Source organism: Hyperoodon ampullatus (assembly GCF_949752795.1).
Source record: "Hyperoodon ampullatus genome assembly, chromosome: 5".
NCBI lineage: Eukaryota > Metazoa > Chordata > Mammalia > Artiodactyla > Ziphiidae > Hyperoodon > Hyperoodon ampullatus.
The window spans coordinates 107,874,109-107,887,502 of record NC_136918.1 but is presented as its reverse complement, the minus strand read 5'-3'; the positions used below and the strand labels follow the sequence as shown (position 1 = coordinate 107,887,502).

The window sequence follows — 13,394 nt, the reverse complement described above, 5'->3', positions numbered from 1 at the left end:
AGCTAGTCAGTTCTAGGTCTTGCTCATTCACCCAGAAAACAGTATTCTGGAAAGATAAAATTACTTAATGCACACATGATAATTACCATGTAAGCCTGTTTCGACGTTATAGAAATAATTTAAAACACTATTATTCGTTTACATTGCCTTGCAAGACATAGAGTTTCCTTTTCATTTTAAAATTATTTCCTTTGCTTTTTATTCTTCCACATCACAAACTTGAAGATCTTATTTGTATAGGAAGAAAAGAATCCTTGTGAATATAAACATGAACAATTCATCGAATTCACTTTTTCCTTGAAAAATTGTATGTGCTCATTTAAGAAATTATTGTTTGAATTTTTGAGAAAAAAACATGTTAGGGAATGAATTAAATATAGATAAATTAATGAAAACAAAATATATTTTAAATTTTTAAAACAAAAATCTATTTTGGCTGTAAAGCTAGGTAGGTTTATGTTTAATCTAGTTCATTAGGTCCATGGTATATAAACAACTTTTGTTTATTATGCATTTTGGCAGGGTAATAAGCAGAAAAACAAGCTAAGAATATAAAGAACTGAATTTGTACAGATACAGGTTAAAAAATGTTGGGAATATTTTCTTAATCAGATAATGTTTTAAAACATGATAAAGCAATATAACCACTAAGAAAGAACATAAAGCATCCATAAAACAATGTTTCCCAGGATTTTATAAATATTCTCTGCAGCTTAGAATTTTGTAATGTAGAGAAAACACATTTTGTGATATGGCTTAGCAATATAAAATTAATGGAAGAAATTGGAGAAACCTACTTTATGTAGAAAGAATGTGCTGGGAATATTTATAATACAAAAGGCTGAGGTATACAATCACACAAAAACATTTTTGAAATGCAAAGGAAGGCACATATGAAATGTTACATTTCACCTGTATTGCAAATTTCTGTAGAGCCAACCCTGATCCTGATAATCAAGAAATAAATCTAATCATAAATACTATCATAGACACAGCAAATGGTGATTAGTCTTGATATAATATTATGTAGTTAACTGGATCACCTACTTACAGTTACTGTGTAGGTCAGTTGGGAATAATCCAGTGGTTATCTCATAAATTCCCTAGTCTGCTATGTGTGTCCAGGAAAATGTTATCATATTCTGGAAAAGAGAAAGAGAGGTGAAATTTCTACAGGAGAATTATGATTCTTTGGTCAGGAGCTGTAGGAGCCACTGTAAATCTGAAAGAGCCTTTTGTCATGCACCAGAAGCCAACAAAGGACTAGGACTAGCCTTTGGGTACCCAAGAGTTTCTGCTCCAGGAGTTGGGAGCAGAATGGGTCACTCACAATGGCCATAGTGAACACAGGATCTAGTCTACAGGATTGTAACTGCTGAAGCTTCCAATTTGGCATTGTTACACTTTGGTATCAGGATGAAAAAGCCCTTCCAACCTTTCCTGGCCTTGCAAGACCCACAGCCTGCCAGCTTTGTTTCTTCCCTGCATTGGTCTGGCAGTTGCAATGGAACACAGGTCTCCAAAGTACTTCCTGTCTCTATGGAAACTGGCAAGAGCACCAAACTGATGGCCATGTTCTATAGTGGCTGGGCAGAGGGGTGGCACAGAAGGTGGATAGCAGGTGTTATACTCTATAAGGCGAGCTGAATCTGAGAGGATGGAGTAGAATCAAAGAAAAATAAATTGTATGTGGTAGCCTAGGGAAATGGAATACTTAAAGTTTTTCAGACAAACCTAAAAGTTGGAATAAAAGGAAAAAATGACTGGAGAATTTTAAGTGTTTGAAAGAACAGAGAGGCATTCCAAAAGTGGAAATATTTTGCACTTAGTTATCAGTCTTAATGTTTCCTCTAATTTCCCTTCTCACATGATAGAGCATGCATCGTAGTTCTCTTGAGAATTATAAGCCTCCTTTATTGACATTTGTGCTTTTCAAACCAATAGGCTTTAGTATGCAATGTGTGTTTCAGTCCATACAGCTACTGAGCCACAACTTTCACATTAGAAATTTATTTGTTTAGAATGCCTTCAGTAATTTAGTGGAAGTAATAGCATGCTGTGTGAGCATTTAGATATATTTTTAGACTTTAATTTAAGCAACAAGAATGATCTTGAACTTTCTAAAATGCAGGTTCTTTGTGTAAATGCCCCAAACCAGATGATAGAACAGATGAGAGAGAGAGAGAGAGAGAAGCACAAAGCTGTGAATAGTAGAAGGGAAGACCCTAAATAATAGTAGACTATCTGTTGCATTAAATAATTTTGTAGACTAGTTGACAGTTTTTGCTATGTATAAATATATTCCAAAAGGAAGGCTCAAAATATGTGGCATTTTTTTATGTCATGAGGAGTTTACACTTTTTTATTGAAAAACTGCATCTTAAATTCTCTTCACATCTTGTTCTTACTTGTTTCCATTCATTGTTTTTAAATATGGTTCTTCCTTTGAGAAAGTTTTGCTCATTTTCAGGGAGGAAAAATAATGAGGTCCTCAGTTCCTGTCAAGTAACCCACAAAATTTGATCATTTACCCTGAAAAATCACTAACTGTTAACTCCCTCTCAGATGTGCAGAGCCTCAACTTCTGCCTGTCTGTCTAGATATATCTCAGGTGGTTATTGCTCTTAGTAAGTAAGCACTCATGCACAGTGTGCACTTATCCACCGTTGTGGCCCACATTTAATCTTTAGCACAGGAAAAGAGATGGAGAAAGCCGTTGCTTTCACTCATCATCTGTTCAGGAGATAACAAGGCTTGAATAAAACCATTTATGGCAGCAGAGCCATGCTTTGGGATCAGTGTTCAAGCATGCATCTTTACCTGTCTGTTCACTTTCAACAATATTGCTGGCTTCAAATATCTCTCTTCACTGTTATGCTTATTGCTTCTCTATGCTAATGGCACATCACGGCCTGCCACCAAGGTTGAGGTGGTCATAATCTTAGAATTTGTCTCTTTGTGTTCTGTGTGACAGTGTGCTAGGTTCTTGGTGGTCAGACAGGAAGGCATGCAAGAAACGTGTGAGGGAAAGACAACTCTTAACTAACTGAGGTCAACAGGAGTCAAGTTTCAGTTCACTTGATTTTGAACTTGGTAATTGCTAATCTAGACAAAGCAAAGTTTGAACCAATCTTTTCTTAAGTGTATGACAAGTGGAAACATTGAAGAAATAATGGCAACTATTTAAAGACAGGGTCAGGAGAGCTGACCAATCATTCTTCATTAAAGTGTCATTCACAGCAGTAAATTAGCAAATTATTTACATATAATTACTGAAAGTGACCTAAATGGTTTTCAACCAATGATGCTAGTTAGAGAGGAGTAAACTCAGCAGCCTAAGAAAAACTAGCAGTTCAATGGGGGGAGGGATAAATTAGGAGGTTGGGATTAACATATACACTACTATATATAAAATAGATAACAGAGACTTACTACATAGTGCAGGGAACTCTACTCAGTTCTCTGTAATAACCTATATGGGAAAAGAATCTGAAAAAGAATAGATGTATGTATATGTATAACTAAATCACTTCACTGTATACCTGAAATTAACACAATATTGTAAATCAACTATACTCCTATATAAAATAAAAATTTAAAAAAAATTTAAAAACCTAGCAGTTCAATATTACTGTCCAGGAGCAGAGAAAAAGGGAGCTCATTTTATTGGGAGAATGGTGGGGGGCAGGGGAAAAAGACTGTTGGAAAGTGATATGAGGGAAAAGGAGAAAAAACAAAGAAGAGACTCACAGTATGAAGAAAAAGAACTTCAAAAGCAGAAGTATACCGCATTGGAGGGAGTTTATTCGTTTTTCAGAAAAAACAATAACAACAACAAAACAACTGTATGCTAAAAATGTATGTAACAGCCCCCTCAAAAAGCATTGAGAGTGGCCTTTTCAGTGGTGTTCTGTAAACGTTTAACCACTGGCTCTGTAGGAAAACATTGACTTGCGTTGTAAGCCAATTACCATGGTGAAAATACTCCGAGTGTGGTCAGTTTCAAGCTACCAAGTTATGTTATCACCGAGCATAAAGGGAGAAGACCTGCAGTCAGTTGAGTCTCTCACCAGTTGAGCTGGTGTCAGTTGGCTCTAGCATATCACTGCTTTTACTTGAATTTCAAATATTCCTTCACTTATTTAAAAATAGATATAAGTGGTCTAAATGCATCTTAGAAATGTTTGACTCCAAACTATATGTTTCTTTTATAACAGCCACTGAGTCAGAATTAAGCTCACTTTATTTTCAAAGTGACTCTATGGTTACACATGTGAGGTTTGAAGACTGAGGGCAAAAGTTGAATACCTGGCTGCCACACTTTCTAGCCATGTGACTCTGGGCACATCATTGAATGTTTCTTTGCATCAGTTCCCTGTCTTCAAGATTGAGATGATGACAAGGTTGGCATGAAGATTAAATCATTGATAATGGAAATGCACTTCGAATAGTGCCTAGCATATTGTGAATGCTCAGTGAAGATTTGCTGTATTTTTCATATATTTACTGCTGGCTTAGTGATGGTTGAGGGAGGAGGTAACACAGAAGAGCACTATTAAAATGGATGTTGATGCAAGGGAAATTGGACCAGGAACGGAAGATAAAATGTTTTCCATCTCAGAGGTATATCTACCTAAGAGGGCTTCGGTATTATATTATATTTGGTATATAGTATATATTATTATACTTAATATTCAAAAAAAGTTAGTGTTTTCTATGGTTTTTTCCCCTTGTGGAGCATAAATTTATCACAGTCTGTCTTTTTGTGTCCCATTTTGGGAGCTGACAATGGTATTCGATATGTCTGTTCTACAGCACCATCTGTTATATCTTATGTACAGACCTTAAGATTTTTAAGCAAAACTTTACAAAAAATGTTTTAAGACATGATACTGATAAGGCTTTTATTATTTAATTTTCCATATTTTTTTTTCTCATTGAGGAATTAGTCTCTCCTTCTGCTCCTCCGTTTTGACCATGAACAAATGCAGCAGACTTGAGTTACTTTAATCATTCTATTGTCACAAATTCCCCTACAAATGCCAGCAATTGCTCCAAGGGATGCTTTCATTTTGTACAGTGAGTGCCTAGTGCTCTAATCACAGTACAGAATGTTAAGCTATGTAGCTGATTCTAAGGTAAGTAAGATGCCCTAGTTACCTGACCCTTAATTAGTTTAGAAACAAGTAAGGGGGATTGATATTTATGCAAAAAATTTAAAGAAATAAATACAAGGAAAGGAGGAGGAAAATGATGGCCATAGGTTGCCTGGAAAAATAGCCAGCTTCTACAGTTCCAAATTGGAAGTTCTGTTTCCTTTAAGTCTCATCATAAACTTGTTTGAAAACAAATGACTCCTCTGAAACCCGGAATGGAGGTGAGCTTAGCCAGAGGAAGGATCTTTTTAAAATTGCAACAAAAAGAATAAAATACCTAAGAATAAACCTACCTAAGGGGACAAAAGACCTGTATGCAGAAAACTATAAGACACTGATGAAAGAAACTAAAAATGATACAAACAGATGGAGAGGTATACCACGTTCTTGGATTGGAAGAATCAACATTGTGAAAATGACTATACTACCCAAAGCAACCTACAGATTCAATGCAATCCCTATCAAGTTACCAATGGCATTTTTCACAGAACTAGAACAAAAAATTTCACAATTTATATGGAAACACAAAAGACCCCGAATAGCCAAAGCAATCTTGAGAAAGAAAAATGGAGCTGGAGGAATCAGGCTTCCAGACTTCAGAGTATACTACAAAGCTACAGTAATCAAGACAGTATGGTACTGGCAGAAAAACAGAAATATAGATCAATGGAACAGGATAGAAAGCCCAGAGATAAACCCATGCACATATGGTCACCTTATTTTTGATAAAGGAGGCAAGAATATACAATGGAGAAAAGACAGCCTCTTCAATAAGTGCTGCTGGGAAAACTGGACAGCTACATGTAAAAGAATGAAATTAGAACACTCCCTAAGACCATAAAAAAATTAAATCAAAATGGAATAAAGACCAAAATTTAAGGCCAGACACTAGAAAACTCTTAGAGGAAAACGTAGGCAGAACAATCTATGAGAAACAACACAGCAAGATCCTTTGTGACGCACCTCCTAGAGAAATGAATAAAAACTAAAATAAACAAATGGGACCTAATGGAACTTAAAAGCTTTTACACAGCAAAGGAAACCATAAACAAGATGAAAAGACAACCCTCAGAATGGGAGAAAATATTTGCAAATGAAGCAACTGACAAAGGATTAATCTCTAAAATTTATAAGCAGCTCATGCAGCTCAATATCAAAAAAAAAGCAAAAAAAAAAAAAACAAGCAACCCAATCCAAAAATGGGCAGAAGACCTAAATAGACATTTCTCCAAAGAAGATATACAGATTGCCAACAAACACATGAAAGGGTGCTCAACATCACTAATCATTAGAGAAATGCAAATCAGAACTACAATGAGGTATCACCTCACACCAGTCAGAATGGCCATCATCAAAAAATCTGCAAACAATAAATGCTGGAGAGTATGGAGAAAAGGGAACCCTCTTGCACTGTTGGTGGGAATGAAAATTGATACAGCCACTATGATGAACAGTATGGAGGTTCCTTACAAAACTAAAAATAGAACTACCATATGACCCAGCAATCTCACTACTGGGCATATATCCTGAGAAAACCATAATTCAAAAAGAGTCATGTGCCAGAATGTTCATTGCAGCTCTGTTTACAATAGCCAGGATATGGAATCAACCTAAGTGTCCATCAACAGATGAATGGATAAAGAAGATATGGCACATATATACCATGGAATATTACTCAGCCATAAAAAGAAATGAAATTGAGTTATAGTGAGGTGGACCTAGAGTCTGTCATACAGAATGAAGTAAGTCAGAAAGAGAAAAACAAATACCATATGCTAACACATATATATGGAATCTAAAAAAAAAAAAAAAAAAGTTCTGAAAAACCTAGGGGCAGGGCAGCTATAAAGACATAGACATAGAGAATGGACTTGAGGACACGGGGACGGGAAAGTTTAAGCCGGGAAGAAGTGAAAGAGTGGCATGGACATATATATGCTACCAAATGTAAAATAGCTAGTGGGAGGCAGCCACATAGCACAGTGAGATCAGCTCAGTGTTTCGTGACCACCTAGAGGGGTGGGATAGGAAGGGTGGGAGGGAGACACAAGAGGGAGGAGATATGGGGATATATGTATATGTACAGCTGATTCACTTTGTTATAAAGCAGAAAACACACCATTGTAAAGCAATTATATTCCAATAAAGATGTTAAAAAACTAAAAAAACAATTTAAAAAATTAAGACTAAGAAACTCAAAAAAAAATAAAATAAAATAAGCCTCAATGATATGATCAATGAATTTTAGAAATTCTTGTTGATGGTAAACAAGATGAGTACTATACCACACCTAGACTGCCTTCTCCCTTGCCATCATACTCTATCCTAGTTTCTGACTGGTTTGCGGTAACTCCTTAGCAAGTTTCTCTTCCTCTGTGCATCTTTCAGATGTTGATTCATACAAGGCAAGGCATGTAGTAGGGCCCCCAAAATACTTTTTTGATGAATACATTGAGGATGAATCCTTAACTTTGTAACATACTAATTTTTCTAATTGGAAAACTTAGTAATGTCTTTAAAAAGACTCTCTGAGATTGAATTAAATGACAACCTGTCAACTTTGAGCCAGGAGGAGTTAAAAGAGAAAAGTAGAAGCTAACTTGATGCTGTCTCCAGGTTAAAACCAGAAGTAAAAGGCAGTTCAAAGCTTTGAGAAGAAGTTTGACTGCCTACAACACTGGCTTTTGAATTGATTTTGGAAACCACATATACTAAGGGTATTCAGGAATAGTAAATTCTCCATATGAGTTTGCTCTTTATTGGGAAAAACTAAATTATTTGACTGCAGGGATTTTAGGCTGCAAGTTCCCAGGGAACTGAAGTCAGAATCCGTGTGGGGAGAAGATGGAGGGAAGCTGTCCTAATCGCCTACCTGGAAGGACAAAGTTTAGGTGTGCTAGTGTCTGCAGAGTCCCTGGAATGTAGAACACCATAACAAATATTAGTTTCTTCTATAGGCCAATAAGGAAAGACAGAAATAATTATAAAATGTAAGTTCTAAATAGGATAAGATATTTAAGGACAGTTAACATTGATATCTTCCCTTATTTGATTTTAATGTTATAATTGAAATTTTGAGGACATAGTTCAGCTAGGTATGAATTCAAAGTTTCATATTTAAAACAGTACTTTTTTTTTTTCCTTTCATTGTTGTCTAATTCACATTTAAACAAGTAGTGATATGACCCAGTAGCCTTTGTGGAAAAATAAGAATAAAATGTTGAAATTTCAGAACAAACTCCAACTGGTTCATTGACTCTGTTTCACCATGGAAAAATCACTTAACCACCCAGTGTCAGTTTACCCATCTGTGAAATGAGAAGGATAATATTTTCATATGGGGAAGTTTTGAAAATTATTTTGCAAATGTAGTGGATGAAATTGTTGCAAGCATCACTGCTCTTTTTCCACTTTAAGGAAGCAGACAGTATTATTTATGTACCAGTTGATAGTCAAATTGTCATCTGGGATGAACTATGTGTATTTATTAGCAGTTATGTGCTTTTTATTACTTAAAGGATCCCCTACTCCCCTAGATTTCTCAGTTTATGCATTATGTCAATAACTGGGCACCTAAGCAAAGTATCTTAAAAACATTCTGAGCTTCATATTTATGAGCTGCTAATTTGATATCTTTGGTAATTACTCCTTCTTTCGGTTTAGCTCATTTTCTCTGATGTGGTTTTTTACCTCACCTCACTCCACAAGATTGATAGCTCTCCATGTTTGCCTGCTAGAGGTCACCTCTGAGCTGAAGGCAAAACACATCCCATTCTGGCTCCCTTGACTTTGAAGTCAACTATCAAAGAGTTTATTCCAGACATTGCCTAACCTCAATTTAAAAACTCCACCCTAAAGATTACAGGGAGATATCCTGGGGAGTTGCCATAGTGACTCTAAGAGGTTGGCACTGAGGAGACAAAGCTACTGATAGCAGATTTTTATACTTGATAGGCTTAATTATATAACGTGGTCATGAACCTCTGTGCTTGTGTCATTTAGGTCTGGAAAGAAATTTTCCCCTTCAGGCTCTTCTCTCTCTTATGGTGCCAATCAACAGGCTTCTTGGTAATAAGATTCTTTATGCCAATAGCTCCAGCATAACCTCAGGTGGTGCTTGTAGTAATGACAGGATCATTACAAAACTAAAGAAGAAAAGGAAAATATATTTCATGGGTTTGATTAAGTTATCATAATGTTCTTGCATATGTACATTATCCTTGACTTAATAAACTACCTTGCTCCCATAATAGTATTTTAACCTGGCTTTAGAAAGTCATTTTTTTACCCATGTTGATAATTGTTACCAAACTTTGCAGAGTTCATCTCTAGATCATCTTGCTGCAGTGAAATTTACATATTATGTTTCTGTGTGCAAGAATTTTGTTTTAACTATTAGAAGTGCTTTTACTAAGTAGTATTATTACATGAATTACTTTAATAAATTGGTATAACACTTAGGAAGATAGAATTCATTACATTCTAATGATATCCAAATTGACAATGGTCATTTATAGATATGTTTTTCCTTGATTATAAAAGAAATATATATTCATTGGAAAAAACATCAGGAAACTACAGAAAGGAACAAAAAAGAATATTGTCTCTATCTCCTGGGCCAGAGTAATCACTGTAAGATTTTGATGGATATTCTATAAGATGAACACTTTTTGAAGAATACTTACATTGTTTTCTCCAGCACATTTTATATTTCTAAAAACAGCTACGTCTACAAGAAACCCTGGTGAAATAGGATTCGTTTTTTATTTCTTCTATCAGAAATTGAATCTAAAGTTGTAGTATCCATATTTTATAGGCTTTATTCAGGATTATAAAAGCTACAAGGAAACTATTTTACCTGTTTCTACTGCTGCTTTTAAAGAGTTCAATTCATCCAAAATTATTATCTTCAAAGATAATCAGGTCTAGCACCATATAATTAATGCAAGGCCAAGGGAAATTAATGATAATCATGTTACTATTTAAATATAAATCTTCATGTGTGCCTAGGAGGAGAAGAAGGTTTTCTGGAGCATGTGAGGGAATATAAAGGAGTCCTAATGGTATGTCAAATTGTTGTCTTCTGATTAAGGGTTTTCAATTATTTTTTGCCTTTTTGTAATATATAGTTTTGCTGTTCTTTGGTTGTTTTATATTTTACTTGGAATGAGGAGTTAAGTCCATATAGCTCTTGGGAAGTTAATCATTTTAGAACTTTCTTTTAATCAACCTTTTCTTTAATCCCCTTTTAGGCAGCCAAGGACAGTTTCCACTCACACAGAACGTAACAGTTGTTGAAGGCGGAACTGCAATTTTGACCTGCAGGGTTGATCAAAATGATAACACCTCCCTCCAGTGGTCAAATCCAGCTCAACAGACTCTGTACTTTGATGACAAGAAAGGTGAATACATTTTCTTTTAAATGTTTTAATCATATTCTAAAATACCCTAATTATAATGAATTTATTTTTCTGAGATGATTCAAATTATTCCTTTTGATTACCAAACTGCTGCTGCTTGTATTTAAACATGTTAAATATTAAATACTTTAGTTTGCAAGTCATAAACACTAAAGATAACCTGTGTCAACTTTTTAATAAAATAAACAGTTCTAATTCTGTTTCAAAAATAGTTTTATGCCTTCTCTTAACAATTATCTTCTCTCAAGATACCACATGATTTTGTTTTCTTGTAGATGCCTTTCGTATAGATTGAATATTTTTTCCCTCACTCCTGGCAATAGGATATGTTATTTTTATTACTCTTAGTTAAAATATTTAGAAGACACTTTATGATTTTGGAAAGTTCTGTGCTTTCTCATGAATTCAGTTTGAAAGTAAGAATTACAGAAATGATTCCAATAAAAAGTTTAAGTTACTCCATGTTTCCAAAATAAACTGAAATTAAGTAAGAAACTGTATTTACAAGTTGAGTTGGACTTCAGTGATTAACTGGGCTTTCTAATTGGATGATAGATTTTGATTAAACATTTTTAGAGAACTAAGACAATTTATGTTATATAATTCAAGCAAACAACTAAAAATGTATACTGAATTTCTAAGCTGTCGTCCATTGTTATAAACATTGGGAGAAAATGAGTTCATAAAATGTAGTGAAAATATGGAGCTGTTGCTTTAGATACGTTTAAATTATATAGGATATAAATATCTGTATAATAGCTATTCATCATGGTCTTAATTCTGTGGCCTAATTAGTTGACACATAAACTTAACTATGACAGAGGGTTAGGAATGCTAGCATTTGTTGTTCTGGCTAGCTCCCTCCCTCCCTCCCTCCCTCCTTCGCTTCCTTCCTTCCTTCTCATTACTCTATGTCGGTACAAAAATTAAAGCTCAGGGATACAGAACTCTGGTGAGAACTGACTTGCTAAACCCAAAGCTTCTCAACCTCAGCTGTATTTTACAATCATTTGAGATGCAAGTAAAACACTGTGATACTGCATATGCCTGAAAGATTCTGTTTGGAAAGCTCCTGAGAACAATTGGCAACATAATGTGAGATAGAAATAAGAACAGAGCTATGGATAAAGCTGTTAACAGTAGCAGCCACCTGTAGAAGCTGATGCAATCAGTGACACAGACAACCTTTCATTTTCTCTATTGTTCTCCTGAGCAGTTGTCACTTGCACAACACGTACGGGTTACTCTAGTCATGCTAACTCACGCTAAGTTTCTGCACTTAGGCTCTGGCACAATTTAGCACATTTGTTTGCTCGAGATAAGCCTTAAGACTGAGGAGGGCTAGGCAGGTAAATGCAGACAAAAAGACAGTACGGGAAAATCGTGGTATGAAATCTTTAAAAAAAATGCTTTTATTTTCAAACCCTTGCATTTGAGAGACATCACTGTCAAGGATCCCTTCCACTACATGACAAGGAACCAAACCAGGGACTTGTGAAGGAACAAACATGTGAATTTGCCATTTATGAAAGGTTTCTTTATTCAATACTTTTCGTTATTCTGTTGCAACTGATGATTAGAACCACAATAGAATTAGAAAAAGTCTAATATCAAAAATAGAAACCTCTTATACTATACACACGCAAACACACACACACACAGATTAGCTTTTTACAGCATAACTCTAACCTGTTAAGGCAATAAGGAAAGAAAAAATGAAATAAAGCAAATGCATGCTTCAACAATTCATATGATCAGATGTATCCAGTATTTTGTAGCAGTGTAATGATACAGGGATATTGCTAAATATCCCAAATATAACATGATAGGTTTTTCTCACCATGATTATCCTTCAGAAAAGAGGGGCTTTCTGGAAACAAATTCTTTACAAATCTAGTATTTTATTTGAAAATAAAAGCATTTTATTTTAAAGATTTCGTATCACAATTTTCCCCATACTGTCTTTTTGTCTGCATTTACCTGCCTTGCCCTCCTCAATCTTAAGGCTTATCTCGAGCAAACAAATGTGCTAAATTGTGCCAGAGCCTAAGTGCAGAAGCTAAGTGTGAGTTAACGTCACTAGAGTAACCCGTACGTGTTGTGCAAGTTGACAACTGCTCAGGAGAATAATAGAGAAAACGAAAGGGTTGTCTGTGTCACTGATTGCACCAGCTTCTACAGGTGGCTGCTACTGTTAACAGCTTTATCCATAGCTCTGTTCTTATTTCTATCTCACATTATATTGCCAATTGTTCTCAGCAGCTTTCCAAACAGAATCTTTCAGGCATATGCAGTATCACAGGGTTTTAATTGCATCTCAAATGATTGTAAAATACAGCTGAGGTTGAGAAGCTTTGGGTTTAGCAAGTCAGTTCTCACCAGAGTTCTGTATCCCTGAACTTTAATTTTTGTACTGACATAGAGTAATGAGAAGGAAGGAAGGAGGGAGGGAGGGAGGGAGGGAGGGAGGGAGCGAGCTAGCCAGAACAACAAAATAGGTGCTTCTCATTGATATTACTGCTGCCACTAGGAGTCCCAAAAGGCATTCTGAGTAGTCTTTCATGCTCTCTGGAGACCCAGGTCTCTGAGGGTTCTGGCTGTAAGGGCTGAACAAGTATCTCAGGATGGTGGCCCATTGGTTCAACTAGAACTGGAAAAGCCTTTGTTGTTTACTTGGAATTATTAGCAAAAGAAAAGCATGCTGTGAGTAGGCAGTTGATGATTAGCTAAAGGAGACTTAAGCGGAACCCCTTTTCTTAGGAGTTTCTCTCAAGGAGGTTAAACATGAATATTCAGGAATTTCTTCACAAGGGAGATA

The 13,394-nt window shown here is 35.5% G+C and overlaps 1 protein-coding gene across 7 annotated transcripts in view; it reads left to right on the top strand.

Annotated features, from left to right (window-relative positions):
• The window catches only part of CADM2 (cell adhesion molecule 2), a gene marked incomplete at both ends in the record, with an annotated part of 1,071,386 nt that overhangs the window by 822,348 nt on the left and 235,644 nt on the right, over positions 1–13,394 (top strand). For 6 of the 7 annotated variants that reach the window (XM_079704577.1, XM_079704575.1, XM_079704580.1 and 3 more), the window contains one exon: positions 10,409–10,558. The exons of the other annotated variant lie outside the window; for it this stretch is intronic. In XM_079704577.1, the coding sequence (XP_079560703.1) occupies positions 10,409–10,558 (150 nt within the window). The remainder of the gene's footprint in view (positions 1–10,408; positions 10,559–13,394) is intronic. 7 annotated transcript variants of the gene reach the window in all.